Source organism: Parasteatoda tepidariorum, chromosome 7, assembly GCF_043381705.1.
Source record: "Parasteatoda tepidariorum isolate YZ-2023 chromosome 7, CAS_Ptep_4.0, whole genome shotgun sequence".
Lineage (NCBI taxonomy): Eukaryota > Metazoa > Arthropoda > Arachnida > Araneae > Theridiidae > Parasteatoda > Parasteatoda tepidariorum.
Window position 1 is genome coordinate 28,312,894 of NC_092210.1, and position 22,124 is coordinate 28,335,017.

The window sequence follows — 22,124 nt, forward strand, 5'->3', positions numbered from 1 at the left end:
AAAGAATTAAGTTCATCGAAGCACTCTTGTCTTGACAATCCACGTCGAAAGTTATGAAAAATAATGGCACGAAAATGTTCACGATTCAATTCCATTTTTTGAAAGAGAAGAACTTTTCAATTTACTGTCAACAACACAAATGAAGCTATAATGGTAAATCGTCTGCTGAATTTATGTTTAGAAATATCAAACTTTCGATTAAAATCGTCTGCGGTCGCCTAGCAACACTTACTGTTGCCAAGGCCAGAAATATAAATAGCAACCCTCGTATATATTACTCTTAAAACTCATGTATTTCTTATTTACTATATCAGCTGTTAATGACTGTTTTCGAGCCATCTGATTGTTAATCTGATGGTGAATTAAATTACATGGAACATATTTACTTGTAATTTTCCTCTCTGAAGATGAAGTATTATTTTTATGACTGTAGATCAATAATGAAAATTTCAGTTATATGCCGTGCATTAATTTAGGTCTTCTATCAGGTATATATATATATATATATATATATATATATATAATCGGATATGTGTAGAGATTCGTATGTTTTCCGATTATTCTAATGGATGTTCCCCAGACCGTTGGCAATAGTCTATTGTGCAGCTCTAGTGCGACGTAACTATACTATTACAGGAAGAATAAAGAAAAAATATATTGAAAAAATCAATGAAATATCTCACTTATTTTAAGAGATTTCTATCATTGCAAACAAAAGAATCGGAACGGGATGCCAATTTTGAATTTTCTCTTCTGTTCACGATCTCGCCTAGTTCACTGTCTCTCCTTCTGATGAAAACTCTTCTGTTAAGCTTCTGCTCCAACCGCCAACTCGTAATGGTTGAATAACATATTTCTTTCTTGCTATGTGCAATCGTGATTATAGTGAGAGTTAAGAAAGGTCAAGTTATGGATGGTAAAATTTATTGATTACATTATTGATTACAATTATGATAAAGGACTACAATACGTTGTTAAATGATTCATATTTTAAACAATCATAGCGTTATCGGTATTATTTAAGTATAAACTAATGGACAATCGTTTCGAATTTCCAATTTAACAGTCACATCTTTTGCATGTAATACGAAGTAAGCATCTTTGGAAAGCTCCAATGGAATCTGAAAATGCGAAATAATGCATAAAAACATTACACGTTCTTTAAAAGACATTTTCATATATCCATACACTAATAACTCCTAACTTCAAGGATTTTACTGTTAACTTTACAAAGTTTAGCAGCGATAAGCTGCATGTTAGAACAAGAATAAAATATTAGAATCAAGCATAAAATATATAGGTTAATTTGCCTTGATGAACAAATGAATATGTTGTTATATTTTTTATTATATTTTTACACTTGCTTATTAATTAATTTCACTTGAAAGTAATTATTTAATTATATTTTTAGTTGATTATTGAAATAATTTAAACTCTTGAAGTATTTATAGATCAGGCGCTTACAAGCAAATCGAAAATCAGAGTATTTAAGCACTGAAAACATTTAAACCCATTAAACTGCACCTAAATTGTTTTAAAATACCGATATGCAAGCGAATAAAAGCAGCTGATGAAAATAATAGTACCTCAAAATTATGTAATGCCGTCAAAACTATTTTAATTGCCTCAGTATTAAAGCGCTCAGAGGCATTATTATTTGAGTTATTAGATTTAAACGAATTTATAGCAATCAATCAAACTTTTAGGTAGACGTTGATAATTTTCAAACTAAGCTTATTTCTATAATTTATGAATTAATTTCATTAATAACTTTTCGTCTCAAGTTAAATTTTGCACTGTCCATAACGCCTAGGCCCTAGACTATAACAGGCACTTTTAGTTATTTATGACGCACCATCTTCAATCCAATAATTTAGAAGGATAGCTGTTGATGCTGTGGCATTTAGTCGACGGTGATCATACCAAGATTAATTTGGCGTTAAAATTTGTATACCTTGCAACGATTTTTTTCCACCTTCAATAATTTAAATAATAAAATACAATAAATAAGTATAAAAAAAATATTATTTTGCAAGAGATTGCCTTGGATAAACAAGTTTTATAATTACATGCAAGAACACTTTTAGCCCACTTCATTAGTCCAGAGATGTTATGAAATAGGTTGAGTTGTGATTTTGGATAAAATTTATTTAGTTGTTTTCTTCTTATATTAAATATGTTCTCTAGTTCCAGTTGCTAGCATAGGGTCCAACCTGTAGCAACATGGCCCACAAATTTTGCTATTAGCCACTTGTTATAACGAAACCCATCAGTTCTTAAAGAAGGTTTATGGTGTTATTGGCTGCAAATGAGTCACAGCATTTTCCCCTGTTTTACTTTATGTAAAATTCATACATCTCAATTGTAAATAAAACAAAAATATAACAATCATGAAAATTACAGTTTAAGCTTACTTTGGTTTGGGAGCATGACTTAAAAATAAAGCAGCTGATAATGTACACCAGGCACACTTTGGCACTCAACTGTGCAAATCTCAACCCGACGCAGTTTCTAGGTCCATGCCCAAAAGGAAGATATACGTGAGGATCCCGTTTTGCTACCTCTTCGTCTGAAAATCTGAAATAAAATTATGAAAGATAAAATAAAAGCTTAATAAGCACAATTACAATTGAAGGGTTTGATCCAATAAAAGGGATTGTCCAGATTCACAAATTGTTGGTTCAGACCGAAGGAAATTTGAAAAGTTAATGAATTTAGAAAATATCCCCCAAAACTATTTTATATGAAGATGTCTTATTTCACAATAGTTCCAGGTACTATTCGGAGAAGCGATATTGCTGCATATGAAGCAATGTATTAATAATATATTTAACTTTTCATAGCCCCACATTCAATCAATAAGATATTGCAGTGAACCAAACAAAGTTTTTAATAATTTTTAACTTACAGATCGTATAGTCACGTACTAGGACTCAATCTTAATGGTTTGAAGGCCTAATCTTAAATATGCAAATTAATTTGTGCTTACGATATTTTAAGTTACGAAATCAAATGCAAAAACGCCTTTTCTCTGAATAAACCTAACTTTCTCGAGAGATTTGGATCCTTGAACTGATCTGTAAACGAAGAAAGTACGTTTTTCTGCCTGATTTCGAATTTCAAAATTAAGTAACATATTTGTGCTAATTAAGTAACATATTTGTAACCCCCTTGAATCATTTAGATTGAGTGAGTTCTGGTATGTGAAGATCCGATCATAAGATCAAAAGTAATTCAGTGTGGTCCGTTTTTAATTTTGCGCACTATATCTCAGACTAACTCCAGAGCTTGTCACTTCTGCCTTCCGTTATAGTAATCTGCTATATTTTCATATTTTTTTTCCATTTCTCAAATATCAATACACAAATAATACAGAGATCAATTGAATTGACCAAAAGGAACAACGTGAAACATTAAAAAAAATGTTCACTCAATTTAGCTTAAAATGTTATTCAGAAATTTCAAGCAAACCATGAATCGGCCCATACTAGCAAATGATAAGTCAGCATATGATAAGCCAAGCAGATTTTTTTCATGACATATTTGTAAATTAGATTCTTTAAACTGTAATAAATAAAGATTTTAAAAATAAGTAATTTACATTGTTACCTCTCTGGATCAAATTTCTCAGGGTCAGGATAGTACTTTGGATCCCTATGAATAGCCAAAATGGGAAGCAAAATGACCACATCCTTTTGAATAATAATGCCTGTTTCTCCGTGAATATAAGTCTTTTCAGCTCTTCGGCTAGTTCTATACAACAAAAATAGAACAATTGAACTATTTATATTGATGTAATAATTAAGGTGTATACATATAGGGTGTAAACCAGAGTTGGCCGTTGATTACAGTAATCGATTACAACTGTAATTGATTACAGATAATTACAGCTATGTAATCAATTACTTGTAATCACGATTACAAGTAATCAATTACTTGTAATCGTGATTACAACTTTCAAAAAATTTTGATTACAGCTGTAATCATGATTACAATTTTGATTACAGTAATCAATTACTTGTAATCACGATTACAAGTAATCAATTACTTGTAATCGTGATTACAACTTTCAAAAAATTTTGATTACAGCTGTAATCATGATTACAATTTTGATTACAGTAATCAATTACTTGTAATCACGATTACAAGTAATCAATTACTTGTAATCGTGATTACAACTTTCAAAAAATTTTGATTACAGCTGTAATCATGATTACAATTTTGATTACAGTAATCAATTACTTGTAATCATGATTACAAGTAATTGCGATTACAAGTAATCACAACAAAAACGATTACAAGTAATTATGATTACAAGTAATCAAAATATATGATTACATGTAATCATGATTACATGTAATTTGATTACATGTAATTGTGATTACTTGTAATCAAACTATACGATTACAAGTTATTACGATTGTATACTATAGTCAAATTTTTTATGTAAGTATTCATGTGTTTACATATTTTTATGTACATAGAATGTACGCACGCATGAACGTACAATTTGCGATTCCTATACATACAATGTATGCACAAACGTTGTTTGTACGTACAATATTCATAATTATATTGTAATATACTTAATGCAATGCGCATATGCTTAGTACATATAATTATGCATTTATGATACATGTACGCATGTATGTTAGTTTGTACAAAAAGGCAATGTTTTGTATCTTTGTATACATAGACAATGTATGTATGAACGTATATGAAAATAATGTTTATGCGTTTGCATGCTTTTATGTACTTAAGTGCATATATTGTATAAATTTACGATAATAGCACGTATATACAATGTACGTTTGTATATAAAATTGTACGTATTTGCGTACAATATGTAAAAATGTTATTTAAAGGTACAATATATGCACATAGTTGCGTAAATAAAATGCGTACATGTATACATGCATATTTATATGTACATCGATATATGTGCACGCAAAGTATGTACTTATGTACAACTTACGTATGTACTTGTATAACTACATACTTTGTTAATACTTATGCGCATGTAATGCATGGATGTACAAAAAAATAGTTATATGCACAATGTATGCATGTGCATACAACGTATACATGTACATAATTACAAGTAATGTACAAATACGTGCGTACATTTAAATATATGTAATTACAATATACACATACATTGTGCATACATTAAAAAAATTTATATGAGTAAAGTTATTAAAATTTGTTTTAAAATTATTCTAAGGTATATGAAACTCGACCTCATATTTTTTAGAAAGCAAACGATAATTTTATTTGGAATTTCTAAATATTAATTCCACACATAAAATTTACCGTTTTTCTTACCATTTAAAAAATTTCTATGAATCATGCATTATGTTATAAAAAAAATAAATCTGTATTGTCAAACATTTCATGAAAATACCTGAAAATAATTTTTTATTCAGAGAATTTCAAAATGATATAGAACAATTAAAGCTGAAAACTAAATTTAAATATCGTTTGATTTTGTCATTTAACTTGCTTGAGTCATTAAAAGTTAACTTACATGCATTTTATTTATTGCATTGTACACATATTTAGACATAAATGTAATGTACATATGTATACGTGTAATGTATGTACGCATGTACAATGTATGTACATACATTCATGTATTGTACGTGCATATATAGTACATATGGATATGCATACATGGAACATACGTGTATTGTACATGTGTGGATACATTCATTGTACATATATACATTGCACCATATGCATAGATAGGGATAGCATGCATGTACACATGTAAAATTTGTACGAAAGAATTATGCCCAATATATTTATGCACATACGTACTGTATATGTACACACATATGTACATTATATGAACATTATATGTTCATTTCATCATATGTACATTATATGAATATACATCTGTACGCTATATGTATATACATCTGTACGCTATATGTATATACATCTGTACAATATATGCATCTCAAATGTGTGTATGTACGTACGTTATGCATGTCGAATGCATGTATGAATATATGTGAAATATAAATACGCCCAATGTACGTACAATAGTTCACAAATGTATTATGCATATTTGGATACTTACATTGAGCATGAACATATTATGTACATGTACATAAATACACTGGACATGCATATCATGTACATGTATACATACATATATTGTACATCCTACAGATATACCTATATTGTACATGCATACATATATTGTACTGTTCATAAATAAATTGCACATACATGCATGGGACATACATTGTACAGACAATGTATGTATGTTCGTACAAACACAAGTACTTGTATATACATGCGTACATGAACATAGATATACATTTTACATACACAAATATTTGCATAAAATGCATATATTCATTGTGTATAAATGTACATGCCTACATTGTTTGCACATACATACGTAATTATTATCTATATACATACGTACATATATTTTATACCTACAATATAAGTGTATGTACATGTGTGTGATACTAAAATGTCTGAACATATGCACTAGATAAAATCATATGTACATACATTTCAGTTACATTCATTTGTACGTATACAAATACGTACAAAATGCAGTACATGTTAATACGTGCAAAATGTATCATTATAAAATACATTCTACTATCTACTGTAAAATATAATCATTTATAAGAATACAATAGTCTTGTAATCGTGTAATTAGATTACATGTAATCATAATTACATGTAATCAAATTACATGTAATCAAATTACATGTAATCATATATTTTGATTACTTGTAATCATAATTACTTGTAATCGTTTTTGTTGTGATTACTTGTAATCGCAATTACTTGTAATCATGATTACAAGTAATTGATTACTGTAATCAAAATTGTAATCATGATTACAGCTGTAATCAAAATTTTTTGAAAATTGTAATCATGATTACAAGTAATTGATTACTGTAATCGACTATGTAATCATGATTACAGCTGTAATCAAACTTTGTAATCACGATTACAAGTAATTGATTACTGTAATCAATATTGTAATCATGATTACAGCTGTAATCAAAATATTTGAAAATTGTAATCATGATTACAAGTAATTGATTACTGTAATCAAAAAATGTAATCGATTACATTTTTGGCCAACTCTGGTGTAAACAAGATAAGGGTGTAAAACATATGTTTGAAATTATAGAATATCTTGACTTCCAAATTATTGGAAGTACCAAAACAAGTAGATCCTTATGTGTTCAGAAACTATTTTTATGCAATGGTAGAATTATTATTATAATGTTAAGGCAAAGAGAAATTTTTTCGGGGAACTGATATTCAGTACTCACCTCATAACCGGAGGATATAATCTCAAAGCCTCCGACATGATATTATCCAAATATTTCATTTTTTGCAAAGCTTCATATGTTAATTCCCCCTAAAAAATGAAATTTTTAAATTTGTGATAAATAGAAATAAGTAACAAAGAAAGGCTCTCACGAATCGAAATTACGAATAAAAAAAATGGGAAATTACAACTATAATATGAATTTATTATAAATTTTGGGTTCATTGTATGTCTCCCCAAAACAACAGTTGTCAAGATAAGGGTAATTGCTTTCAGGGGCCTTAGTGGGTATCCCATTGTCCACCCCCTAGAAAGAACTTGGCTTAATATTCTCTTGGCATGATATAGCTATTTTCTCTTGACGCTTACCTGATAAAGATATTGCTATATAGCATGGTATAAAGAAGGGTTTTCCCTCTCAGAAAGAGTGAGATTGAATTCTTAGCTTTCAGAGGAAAAATTTTCTAAGAATGAACGAAGTGAAAGAGCTTTACTTTGACTAACCACCATTTCATGAATAGTTTAGCTTGCTTAGTGAATTGAGATGGATTTATGCAGTCTTTCTGCAATTACAAATAAACTATAAAATTATGTAAAATTTCAATTATTGGAACATTTTTTCCAAACATTGAAAATATTTTGACCTAAGCTGTTAATAACAATCACATTAAAGAAGTATTTGAATTCCCTAAGAATTTTTTTAATTGTAAGCTCAACTCTAATTTTTCATTGAGCACAATTATTACATTAATTAAATTTAACGAAATCGATCGTAATGTTATTACTATTGAGATTAATAATTTTTAACTATATAATTTATCAATTGTATCAATGAGGTTTGAAAATGAAACATACATAAGAATTTAACATAATTAGGTAATTTCACCGTAAAAACATAATTGAAAATTGTAATTTTGTCTCAGGATTTCATGTGATTAAGATTTAAACTATTTCTATGTACTGTTAGATAAGCTATGATACAGACTTCCGAAATGGAGAACTGAATTAAATTCATATGTCATGTTCAGTACAGAACTGAAAAATCATTCAATAGTCTTTACTCTTTAGTGTATTAACAAAATATTTTCGCAGCAATTTTATTTATGATTATTGAGCACAACATTGTTAAATGTGGTTTTATAATTAACTCACTTTTTCTCTAACCAAACCTTTTTTTTTTTACTTTTTCATAAAACTTGATCCTGAAGCTTTCCCTTTTAAAACTTAGTTTTCTTTTTAACAACAAAATTTTTGGAAAATTTATTAGCTTCCAGAAAAATCCACTTTAACTAGAAAATAAGTTAAACATAGCTGCTTGGTTTTTGTCATACGAAATGAAGGAATGTAAATCAATTTGCTCAATCGAAACAATTTTTAAATTTTTATGAAATTATATACAAGGTAAATTTTAAGTACAAAAAATCTTTTCTTACTCATAGAGTATTCTTTAAACAACGCCCGTAAACTACATTTTTAAAATTCTTTCAAAAGTAAACTTGAACTATTAGTCATGCTAGATGTCACAAAATAACATTACAGAAGAAAATTATAATAAAAACTGAACCAATAATTTATGAGGTAGGAGACATACAAAACACTGAAAAAAATATTTGAATAGAAGAATTAAAAGAAAGTAATTTAAATCAGATTAGAAATATTTCTCAATAAATACTCGGAAATACTTTGGTCATGGAATTTCTCATACAAGTTTTAAAGCTTTCAAAGGTGTAAGAGACCAGCAATAAATTGCGAACAAAAATAAGTATTTTTGAATACCTCGTGCCTTGAACACCCTAAAGCAATTAGATTGTTACTTGCATTGACTACTTTGGTTGTTATTTGCAAACCTTTATAGAGATATGAAAATATTTATGAAGTAGAAATTTTTTTCTTCAAATTTTGGGCTATAACTTCGCAAATAATCAACAAAATTTTCGGAACTATATTCAATTAATATTAAAATTGCTATTTTAAAAATTATATAGGAAAATTGTTAAAAATTGCTCAAGTTATGGGCCTTTAAGGTAGTTCCTTTATTCAAAGCATGCGCGGAATAATTGCAATATTTTTTTTTATGTATTTAACATTTTTATATATTTATTATACATTCAACAGATGATTAAGGGTTTAATGCGTAAAAAGTATTGAAAATAAGTCTTTAAAAAGTAATGAAAATAAGTCTCGACTCCAAACTTATCATCATGTTCATTAGAGAAAATATATGTCACGTGATTGCAATTTTATCATAGAATCCAACTCAGAAGTAAAGGGAACCCTTAATTTAGGCGCTGGAACAAACTTTTTTTTGTCAAAGGCCTTTAAGAACTGCGTTTGCGTTTCATGGAGAAGAAAACTGCGAAACTGTTCCATGTTAGTTTAATAGCAATGAGACGCTCATCTTTTTTCGAAGTTTATTGTCTAACTACTTGAATTTCCTAACCATTGAACACCATTTAACAAATCTTTAGTATTTTTTGAGGATGAAATAATTTTTATTCATTATTCTATTAATTATTCTGTTAATATTATTCTATTAATAATTTTTAATGTGTACTATAAAATAAAACATACAATTGCAAAGTTCATTTTTTAAAAAATTTGTCATCAGTATTAAATTTAATGCTAATTAATTGAATACCTAAGTGGCCCTATTGGAACACTAAATTTTCTTTGCAAATGTAAACCCTACGAATAACCGAAGTATCTCTAAAGTTATAAAATAATCTTCTAAGTATTTCTAGAGATATTCATAAAAATGTCAAAATCTGAAAGTGTCTCTCCCATTATTGTAGAGTAGTGTGTACTATTATCAAGGCTCGAAAAAGTTCAGAAATTTTACCCGTCACCGAGGACGGCTTGTCCAACAATTTACCCGTCCTCCTTTGTAACCCGTCGCTTCTAAATAAATAAAAATATAATTTTCTCTTATTTATTACTAACATTTATATAAATTGCTCAATGAATTAGTAGTTACTAGGATTACAAATACTAGGATTATATTATACTGTAATAAAAGAAATACTAGGTTACTAATAGTAAAACCTAGAATTTCTTTTATGAAATAATCTCTTTCTTTCATAAAATAATTTAAATAACAAAGGTAAAATTATCTGGAATGTCAATTTATCCGAGGGTACTGCGTTTTTTAAATGAATCTAATATGACGTTTGCCAGTTCCACAATCAAGCCAATGATTTACAGAGGTTTCTGCACAGAAATCTGATTGGGGTTTTCCATTTAGGTGGATGTTCATAATTGCGTTTAACGCTTATTGTTTAAAACCAGTACGTAATGTGTTTTTTTTGTAAGTTCATTGCTGAAAAGCCTCTTTCAACCGCTGCAGTACTCCCAGACAGAAAAAACATCAATTCCACCAAGCGCAGTATGTATTTCTAGATAAGAGGGTCATTTTAGAAGTGAGGCGCTAGACTCTTGTAAGATAACTAAAATTGAAAATGTATCAAGAACATTAACGGGAAAATGGCCGTCCGCGCGGACGTTGGATTCGAGAAATTTGTTGTCCGCGGGAAATTTTTGACCGCCGAGGACGGGCGGACGGGCAGTTTTTCGAGCCCTGACTATTATTACACAATTGTTGTATTCTCTGTCACATAATTACTCGCACAAACATGCGAAGTAGAGCGTCTATCAAAAGTTCTCACTAAAGCATTCTTAGCTCTTAAAATATATTAAAATCTCATTAAATTTATTAAAGTATTATTAAATTAAAGTGTCACATTAAATTAATTTCGGTCGACTATAATCAGATGTTTACTGACAAAGTGTCCATCTTAATGGTTTAAAAGACCTACAAAATTAATAGTTATTGAGTTTTTCTTAAAAAAAATATTAAGTTTTATTTATTTAGATATTCGACTGATTTCGTTCAAATTTTATAATATGCTATTTAAAATTGCAAAGTTGAAATTAATGTAAAAATGTGTATACCTTATAAATTCGACAGCTGTTCAGACTTAGCTATTGGGGCCATATTTTCCAAACTGCGGCTATCCCTCATATTTTGTTAGTCATAAAGCCAAATTCATCCAAAAAAATGTGCGTTTCTTCAGAGAAAGAACCTTTCTGCGGTTGTAACACAATTAATCGTTAGCATATTTGATGTTTATCGCCCTTATTATGATCATTATGATTGGTCTTTAAATCGTGAAAATCCGATCATTAAAATAAGAGTTCTTTAGAGGGACATCATTTATATTATGCCTTATACATGTAAGAAAATTATCTTAAAAGTTCAGGTGAAAATTCACTTAAAGGAGAAACATATTATATGAGAAATAATATATGTATTTGTTGGAATTTCAACTAGGAAATTCTATTGCACAAATTATTCGTAAGCGTTCGTAAGTTTTAAGAATAGTCTTGAATCTATGCAAACGTTGTAATTGTTTTCTACTTTCGAATTTTTATCTGATTTAACTGTAAAATCAATAATCTGGAGAGTATGTGAGCAACTACTGTTAATTCCATTGCACACAGGATTAATATTTTTTCCCTTTAAGAGAATAATTTGTAAATTTGGCTTAAAAGTACCATCTTTATGCAACAATTAACCAGCGTGGCGACTTTTATGAAACAAAAAAATCTTAGGGTGCTCTGTTGCTTACACAAACTTTAATTATCCGCTTTGCCTGTTTGAAGTCGAAACACACAAAAAAATGCATAAGCATGTTGCTATTTACAAAATCATTTTAAAATTAACTAAGCAAATGTAGGCCCTAATTTTTCACTACTAAGCAGTCACTTTGGATTATGCTATTTATCATAATTAATTATCAATAATTTTATGAAATAATTATGTTTATTAAATTTTTTTATTTGAATGCGAGTTTGGCCTATCGAGGAGTATTCTAACAGCACGGGAAATCATCTAATAATAAAAATAATTAGATGGTAAGCAACTTTTTATTTTTTCTGCGCAATGTACTTGGTAGCATCCATCTAGGCTTATATGCTTCGGTTTCTTAATCTTTGTTTCAAAGCAGATAATCTTTCGTTTACTTTTCTATGTAGACCTTACCACCTTGGTAATTTTTCACTTACACTTTACCACGGCAATAAATGAACCAAGAGCAACGAAAGCATTCATTTATAAATATTTGATATATTGAGACTTAAGTGCTGCGAATATATTTTTCGAAAAATATTTCATTTTTAATATTTTTTTTTTATTTCAATTTTGTATAAAATTTTTTAAATCAAATCTTTTAATGTTTATGAGTTTTTTAAATATTACATAGGAAGAAAATTTTAATCCTAAAGGAATGGTAGCATCTTTACTTGAATTACATATATAACAATTAGTGCGAAATATTGATTTTTTTTACAATTATTTTAAGGTTTCAAAAGAAAGAAAAAAAGTGAATTTTAAGAGAATTGAACGAGCAAAATATTTTAAAGCTTGGATCTTAAATTGAAGACGATACTAATTTTTAGAAAATTATTTTAATAGTATATTCGTTTTCTGAAAATTCATTATATATATGTTTTTTTAAAAATCTTTGAATAATTTTTTTCTAGTTAAATTTCATACGAGAATAAGGGAGGAATAAGACAGCTTTTCTCCCTAAAACTCCCTTGCACCTCCGAAAAATCCGTAAATTTCACTTTCGGAAGAATTAAACAACTATGTTGCTCAAAAACGAGGTCAATCAGTTTTCCATTTGTGACCCTTTATCGTCTTTAGCGTCATAAAGATTTGGCGAGTAATGACCTTCCTGAGTTTCATCAATAGATTTCCACCGCCTACTCCATCAATCATTCAGGTAGGGTAAAAACTTTTTGGCGAAACCAACAAGACAGCAAATTTTGAATTTTTCTCTTCACCCCCCCTCATACTTGGTTCAATTTGCTTTGAGGCATGATGCATATTCCTCCATTCAGTTTCAATAGGTAAATTGGTGGACAGTTTCTAAAGACCAAGCATATTTTGAAGATAGTTCAAGAAATTATGAGTAATATCAAGTGAATTATATCAAGTGAATTAGAAATAATGAGTAATATCAAGTGATTTATATGGATGTAACATCGCATTCTTATTAAAAAAAATTGATTGCAAAAAAGTAACGGCACGAAACGCAGATCATGAGTTAAAGGCCATCACATCAAAATAGTTCAGCAATGAAGTAGAAAAATAGCTCTTGTGAAGTTTTTAATGGGGGATATCACCGCCCTTAAAAACAATGCAACTCTCATAGTGCTTAAGGGGACTTTCACAAAATCTATGTCCAACAAAAAATCCCACTGTATTCAGGTAACCTTATCTAGACAGTTCTTTTACTCTGAGAGGCTTCTAGAAGGGGGTTGCGAGCTGCAAATGCGTATCTCAGACATGATCAATCAGATTCAGGTCTCGAGATCTGGGTGGCTACTGCCATGCGGGAATATTTTCGGCTTCATGGTATTTCTTGTCCTACTCCAAGTTTGAAAATGCGTGTTGTCATTCATAAAAAATGAGATAGAGAAATACAGTACCACTGAAAAATCTTATAGAGGTCTCAAAAATGTTAGACTTCAGAACTCGAAGAAGACATGTTGCCTTCTTGACTCTCCAGCTCAGAGGAAAGCCCGTCTAAATTGGTGCACTCAACATGACAGACATAGCTTCTTCCCTGATGAGCCCCAATGAAGTCTGAACTCGAGGGGTTCTCATATGGAGTGTACCAGGCTCACAGTACACTTTGCAATATCTGATTGGCTTTATGGTCAGGGTCAATTTGATGTTAGACGGCCCCCGCAGGAATACACGTCCTTCATGAAGACATTCTGACTCATATGAGATATTGGTTTGATATTTTAGATCCCCTTAATTTTTTTTGGAGGCACCGCTGATTTCATGTTCATTTTTGCGGTAGAAAATAGGCAGTCACATAGGGCAGAACTGGAGAGTGGATTGTAGATGCCAGCAAGTTTCCTGACCTGGATATCATGGATATTGAAAGTAATTCTCTTGGCCGAGTATTTGTAACTTATCATCGTTTCTCAGAAGCCTCTCATTACTAAAAACTTTCTTACTAGAGCCATTGTAATTGAGGGGAATTTATTGTTTGATATAATTTTTATAGATAACCTCATAAACAACTTAAGAGCTTATTATGAGTCCAGCATCGCTTTCAAGGATGGTCATACATAACTCACAGTAAACCTACCGCAAGTGTCATTTTACTACATTATTTTTGGTCTTCGATGCTATGATGTTATTAACTCTTGCTCTTCGGTTCATACAGTGAATTTTTGTCATAATATTTTTATCAAAATTTAATGAATATTCATATGAAATTTTATATGATTTATCATCAGAAATGTATTTTTTACTTAGCAAGTGCCCGCCAGTGTAGAACAGAAAAAACTATAAACCTAATATGGCTGCTACGTTAAAAAATATTGCTAAATGCATTACTAGGATGTAATTTCTTACAGGGATTAAATTAGTGTTTTGGACTAAAATAATTAATAACGAAAATAATATTTTCGGATCCTTACGTTTGTTTCTTGTAAATGTTCTGCAACTTCTTGATATGCCTTTTCCTGTATGCTTTCGTTGATAGCCAGCATGTATATGACGGTGGACAGCATCGAAGTTGTTGTGTCATGTGCAGCTAAAAGGAAAGTGACACACTGGGAGACCAGTTCTTCATGTGTAAGATCTAAAAATAAGCAAATTAATTTACAAAAACAAATAAAGATTCTTATGAAAATAAACAATGCCTTTGAAATGTGTTCGGATGTTTTAAATTCCCTGCTATTTTTGCTAGGTTCCATACGTTTTTTTTTGGTGCTGATTCTTGAGAATTTTTACCAGAAGTGGTAGCGTTAGTCAAATGGTAATATAGTTTCTTTACTTTCATAGCAATTAAGATACCTATGTCTAAAATCGGTCACCATTTTCCCGAAACATCTATTTTTGAGAAATCAACAGCTACTAAATTCAGTGATAATCTGTAGCAGAAAAACAGAGTACGTTTCTGCATTCAGAAGTTTTGACATCCAGTACGTTTCCAGGAAAAAATCTTTGAGAATTCTTAAAACAACACTGACACTAAATTTATGTTGGGATATCCACGGCTCACTGGCAAACAGATTATCCATCGTCCACATGTGAGAATTACATGTGTTGAAAATATCTTATCGCATAAACATGTCAGTAAATGAAACAGTAGTTGGAAATTGAGGATTAAAATACGTTCTTCCTCCGTTAGAGGTTGTATCTTTTGTAAGTGGAGTACATCTTTTCAGTATACGGAACATTCCAGACTGACCTAAGTGGAACATGGAGTTCAGCACAATGTGGATCGGCTGATCACCCAACCGGAACATCTGTTCCTGCTTCCCCCAGCCCAAGTTAAAGAAAGCTGAAATGGTCAGAGCAGATCTTAGCCCTCTATTAGCTCTCGTATCACTAAGTGTTTATTTTTTAAAATTTAGTCTGTATTTAAAACTATCATCTCTGCCTTTGGAAACTATCATACCTTGAGGAAAACTAAGCTTTTTTCCGTAGGAGGGTTCCCAGACCCCAATTTGGAAGCCCTTGGTTTCAATAATAGAGATGATTACTTAAATGTACAATTTATATAGAATTTCAGTATTCGGATAAAATATTGTAAGAATTTGAGTCTAACTTTTTTTCTTTAGCAACTCAAATTACTTTTCACCTTTTCATCCTTTATAAAGTCGTACAAGCTGACGTCACTTCACCTACTTATTCACTGGATATCATCTTACTCACTGGATATCAATTATCGATGATCAATCGGGTACAAATGCAACTAATAAGAATTACGTTTTTAAAGGGATAGGAATATGAATCGGACAATAGGAAATGAGTAAACACCTGGTTGCCATTCAGAACGACAAAAATACGATAACTGATTGATTTATTCCTCTCAAATGATATAGCTCAGCTTCTAACTTTAACATCTCTATTCCGAAGCATTATTTGTGATGAAAAATTTTTTAGAGGGTTTTCATACTCTTTTGGGACACATCAGGGTAAATATTTTGCCCAGAAATATCTTCTCCGTCGTTGGCATTAATATCATCCTCGTTTTCAACAGATTCCTTTTTATTGCCAATGGTTGATTTCTTCTCAATATCCAAGAGCAGTTGGAGAAAGTCGTCTCTAGTCTAGAATGTATAAAGAGAATTCAATATTATTTATATTTAAAGAAGTTTAATTTTCGGCAAAGTAAATGAACTGAGGTCCTTTTTATTTTATTACATTTAAAAGAAAGAAACCCTTCATATCAACTATAACTAGCTGCAGCTAGGGAGATACCCTTCATATCAAATTCTCTTTCAACTACATCATTTACTTAAAAATATGAGTTCAGATAAACCAAGAATACACAATAAAGTTTATTAAATGAATATATCATTTAAAAAACCATTTTGCAAACAAATTATAACCGGATTATGTCTTCATAACAGCAGCTGATTTTGCCATACTTTGTTTGTTGTTGAATATTTTATAAAAAGAAAATGCAGCCTCTGAAACTCTATAGTTTACTCTTTATATATTTAATGAACTGATTCTTTACTCTGCATTAAATTTTAAATAACTAATGTTGAAAGAGAATTCGCAATGTGGGATTTCTCCCGAACTATAGTATTCTTTCAACAAGGGAGAAAGTTTTTTCTTATGTTACAATAGGACCTGGGCCAGGTATGGACATCACCTTTCAGAAATGAATAAACTAATGTTGCTACATTAAAGCAGTCGGCTTACATTACTCATAAAACACAGAGTTATAGAGTAAATTTTTTTTATTTCGAATGCACCATCTACGGTAGCAATTGCTTAGGTGTTGTCTGAAATTCTTTTTTAATCTAAATTTATAATAAAAAGGATTTGATTAAATTTATAATAAAAGGATTAGGACATTAGACTAATAAATAAAAGGATTATTAGTCTAAGAGGAGGTGTTTTGACTCGGCGGTCAAATAAGATCCCGTCCGAACTTGTCCACAATATCAAGTTGGATGAAGGGTAGTAAGCGTATGTACTTTTCAAAGTCAAGTCCCGATTCAATCTGAACTACTATCATCAATGTAGCATTTTCACGTATGAAAAGAATTAAGGAACTGGTACTGCAATACACCATGGAAGCTGCCAGCAATGGGAGTCGGTTTATAGTGGCCAGATGAGGTATTGAGGTATGACGAGGTATTACGGTGTATCGTGTCATGATGTTGAATGGAGAATTTCTTGAAGGGGAATATATTTGAACAAGTAAATCCTTACTCTTAAAGGGATTTTTCACAAGCAGTGAGAATAGTTCCTATGCAAAATTATAATAAAAGGATACCTTTCGAAGATACTTTTGGTTCCCAGTTAATTTTTGCGTTCATACAAAGGCTTCGAAGGCTTCTTTAAAACCGAAGATAATTAGCGAATGACATGACCAGTTAGATCTCCGCACCTGAATTCCATATAAAAAATTAGAATGCTTTAAGCAGAGCAATTACAATTCGACAATCTGAAAAAAATTATGAGAGTTTGTATCAATGCAGGAGGAGAAGGGGATAACAAGAATTTTTTCGTCACACATTTTGAATAAAAAAAAAAAAACATTTAAAATCAACAGATCAAATGTTTTGATGTCTTCATCTTAACCTATTAAAAAAAAAGATGAAAAGGATTGTTTCTGCCAATACTCTTTCTTTTATTTTAAAAAATTTATTATTAAAAATTAATTTTTTCAATAATTTATTATTTTTTTAATAATTTATTATAAAGAATGCTTTTGATTTTAAGAATTTAGCTTTTTGTATTATTTTTTTCTTTTGTTTATAAACCTTAATCATATGTCATACAAAATAATTACACATAAGAACGTCATTGAAACATATAGGGAAAGATGAAAAATAATATTTGAAATAGGATGTTTAACATAGTGCTTTGTAGCTGTGCAGCAAGTACGTGTGTTTATCTAATATAGCGTGACATATAACAAGTGATGTAAAGGATATATTAGAGAGTGGTACTTTGTGGAAACGGGGGAATTCAAAAATTGAAAAAAAAAATTATAGACTGTAGAGTAGGTCGATTTTTTTTTTTTAAAGCTTTGGATGCTTTTTTGCGGGAAAGTTGCATATTGTGAAAGAATAAAAATGGCTTAGAAATTTTAAGATTGGAAAATATCTTCTGTTCGCACATTGAACATAAAATAAATAAAACTTTTTAAATAAACACACTTTAGCCACTTTTTATCTGTTCGTTCATTCTGATTGACCGAAACAACAACACCAGTTGCACCATAAAGTTTCACATATGCTCTATCCAAACAACCATCCAATTTTCCATCATGGCAATTACATTATGTTTACAGATATCTGAAAAGATATCTAATCTTTGTCTAAGGATTCTTTGTCTTACTTTGTTAAAGGATTATTTATCTTACTATATTGTTAAGGTATCTTTTGTGTATCTATTACGCTTTTAAAGTCTGAATTTTTTTGATATAGTGTCAGAATTGATGATTAACTTAATACCATTTCCTTCTAAGTCTTGTAGTTCTTGTGCAGGAAATACCTGCTCTAGCACTGCCAGACACAAAAATTCGAATTAATAATTTCGTAGTCGAAAATTTATGTTTGATAATTCGAAATTTCTACCTGTCTTTTCTTAGGGGAGGGTTTGTCTTGCTTTTAAAATCTTTCAAACTTGCAGAAATTGAATTAACGCTTATGAACGGATTGCTGTTTTTGATCAGATCAATTCGACAGGGCAATTGTTTTTTAGAGACTCAGACTATTATTTTATGCATCCATACCTAACTTGGATTCTTACACTAATTTATTAACTCTATTATTCTACTATTGACTATCATCAAAGACAAAATTAAACAAGAATGAGACTCAATAAATTATATCTATAAGAAAGTGGTTCATCCAAATCATATTGTATCTGGGTTTAGATCTGTAAATCTTCTGATTTATTATATTTCATTTGCTGTTCAGCATGCTACAAATCACTGTGGATAGTAATATCTTAGCGATGAGACTAGTATTGATTATTTATTATTTTATTCCTTTTCCCTGCCTTTTAGGATTTGTTTTATTAACCAACCAATTATGTTAGTTTAAACGAAGTTAACTATAAATCGCCGGAGATGTGAGTAATCCATATAAATTTCCAGTGACGGGACAATTTTATAGATTAAAAGTCCTCGAGGGAAAATAAAATTTTTACGAAGGAAAAGGAATTTTTTAAATTAGTTCTCTTATTTAAAAACAGTGTCAGGTGTATATGGAGAGGAAATTTTGATATAAAACTGTTTGCTTATTGTGTTAATGCATTAACAAGGTATTAGTGCAGCTTGTAGCTGAATTATTTTCTTAAATTTTTATTTGAGAAAAGGCAAACCCCGAATGCCCTACATTGCGGGGTGGGGGTTGGATAAGTAAATAACTCCTTGCATGCAGCTTTAGATCTCTGCTGATAATAGTTAGTCGTCTGGAATGAGACAAAGAAACAGGATACTGATTTACCATATCTTCTGGACAATTTTCCAAGGCTATTGCTTTTAAAATGTCCAGCAGATATCTTAGTTGACAGGAATTTGTTGGGCAAAGAACAAATTTTATTCTACTATAGAGATTTTTAAAGCTTCGGATTAATTTAAAATCATTAATCGGAATTCGTGCGTGATATACCCTTCCCAATAATATAAGACTAAAGAAAATATTAAATCTCCCATCAATTCTGAAACTATATACATAATGCACAAAACAATGAAAATTTCCTGCCACTTCCAGAAAGTAAAGGTGTATCTAAACTTGTGACAGAGACTTCGTATGAAATCAATGCACATGAAGCTAGTGATGGATATATTCGAGAAACACTGAAATCTAATTCAGTTATGTCTCATTTATCCAGTAGTAAACACAATAAAAGAAACTTTATATCGCAGTAATACAAAACTTTCTATTCCATAGGAAAGCTTTATAAATAGCTGCAAATACCGAAACAATAAAGTGGGTGGTTAGTTTGGTGAGATGTAGTTGGAACTCGACGTGGAACAGCCTCTAAGTCGAGTGTTATGGATTGTTCTTTCTAAAAAAACGAGTGAAGTGAAAATTACTTAAAATTGACGAACTTTGATTTTTCTAAGGCGTTACGTGGACGTAAATTTAAATTATTAATAAGAATTCAATTATTTTGGTTATACAAACCACCTACCAAGCACCAAAAATTAATCGTATTCATTTCAAATGTTTTAGCAACCTTAATTTTTTTTTTATAAATGCATGATTTTCTCAATCCCAAATAAATTTTTAGTGCGATGTGGGAATGAAAGAAACTGACTGATTGTAAATGTTTATGTCGTTGTTAATTTTCTTAGATTCGAAGTAAATTTTATCGCGATAAATAGTTACGAAACTGAAAAAAGTTATATTTTTCGGCCCACTCTAATGGTCAAAATTTCAATTAAAACATTGTAAAATTATAAAATATTAGTTTTCGTTTCTCTCCCTAAGGCACGTGAAAAATAGTATGTTAAAAATGCATTTATGAGACAGAAACAGTATCAATAAAAAATTAATCTAACTTGTTTAGTTCTTTTTCTTTCAGATATTATTTCTTTTATGAAGTCGATGAAAAATTGCTGAGCAGATTCATTAACAGCAGATGTCTTGAAAATATTTTTAAGATGCTTCCAGGAAGTAAAAAGCACTTAAAAAATAAAATAAACCAAAGATTAAATGAATTATATACATCTTCATAAAAAAATGAAAGATTTTAGTTATTTGAAACTTACACATTAGGCACAATTTGGATTTATGCATAATTCCAAAATTCTTGTTATATTGTTGAACAAATTCATTTTTTGGATCATTGAGGGAATCGATCTTCGTAGAAAAAGCAGAACTTGCTATCACGTCCAACATGAAAGCATTAAAAAACCTTTAAAAATGATTAAAATCAGAAACAAACATATTTGTAAACTTTAATAATAATATATATATATATAAACAAATAAACTAATTACTTGGAATTCAGATGTTTCTAGGAGCATCTATTTAAATACCACTTTTAATGAAATGAACAGAATTAAAAGAATATGTAGTAATATTTATTTGTCCAATAAACAGATCGATAAACTCTTTCAAAATTTGATAAAAAACAATGGATACCCAACTAAAGTAATAAAATTTTATATAAAATCATTGAATTAATCGTATATTTTTGCGGATATATTTACTAAACATTTTCTTTGTTAATTTATATATTTTTCCCATGTGCAAATCCATTTCGGCCAAATCCGTGGTCAAAATTATTTACTGAAAAATTCCTTTACTAAAAATTTTCCTTTGTTAATTTATATAATTTTTCCATGTGCAATTCCATTTCGGGCCAATCCGTGGCTAAAATTATCTACTAAAAATTTTTTCCTTTGTTAATTTTTATAATCTTTCCACGTGTAAATCCATTTCGGATAAATCCGTGGGCAAAATTATTTACTAAAAATTTCTTTATTAATTTTTCCATGTGCAAATCCATTTCGGACAAATCCGTGTTAAAATTATCTACTAAAATTTCTTTTCTTCGATAATTTACATAATTTTTCCACGTAAAAATCCATTTCGGGCAAATCCGTGGCTAAAATTATTTGCAAAACAGGCAATTTATGTTTATCTCTTCTATTTTATATTTTTTCTTAAATAAATATTTATTTTTTAAAATTATTTATGGTCAACATTTTTAAATTATCCAGTATATTATTACCTTGCGCACATCCATTTCGGGCCCATCCTTGGTAACTAACAAATCAAAACTCAGAATAACAAATCA

At 29.9% G+C, this 22,124-nt stretch overlaps 1 protein-coding gene across 1 annotated transcript in view; it reads right to left on the reverse strand.

Annotated features, from left to right (window-relative positions):
- Positions 1 to 907: 907 nt before the first annotated feature.
- LOC107451702 (cytochrome P450 3A25) overlaps positions 908 to 22,124 on the reverse strand; it is a 42,124-nt gene continuing 20,907 nt past the window's right edge. Inside the window, exons 7-14 of the mRNA XM_016067878.3 lie at positions 21,091 to 21,236; positions 20,881 to 21,005; positions 16,300 to 16,453; positions 14,813 to 14,976; positions 7,314 to 7,402; positions 3,610 to 3,753; positions 2,415 to 2,577; positions 908 to 1,121 (exon numbers count right to left, since the gene is read on the reverse strand). Of these exons, the coding sequence (XP_015923364.2) occupies positions 1,020 to 1,121; positions 2,415 to 2,577; positions 3,610 to 3,753; positions 7,314 to 7,402; positions 14,813 to 14,976; positions 16,300 to 16,453; positions 20,881 to 21,005; positions 21,091 to 21,236 (1,087 nt within the window). The 3' untranslated portion in view covers positions 908 to 1,019. The remainder of the gene's footprint in view (positions 1,122 to 2,414; positions 2,578 to 3,609; positions 3,754 to 7,313; positions 7,403 to 14,812; positions 14,977 to 16,299; positions 16,454 to 20,880; positions 21,006 to 21,090; positions 21,237 to 22,124) is intronic.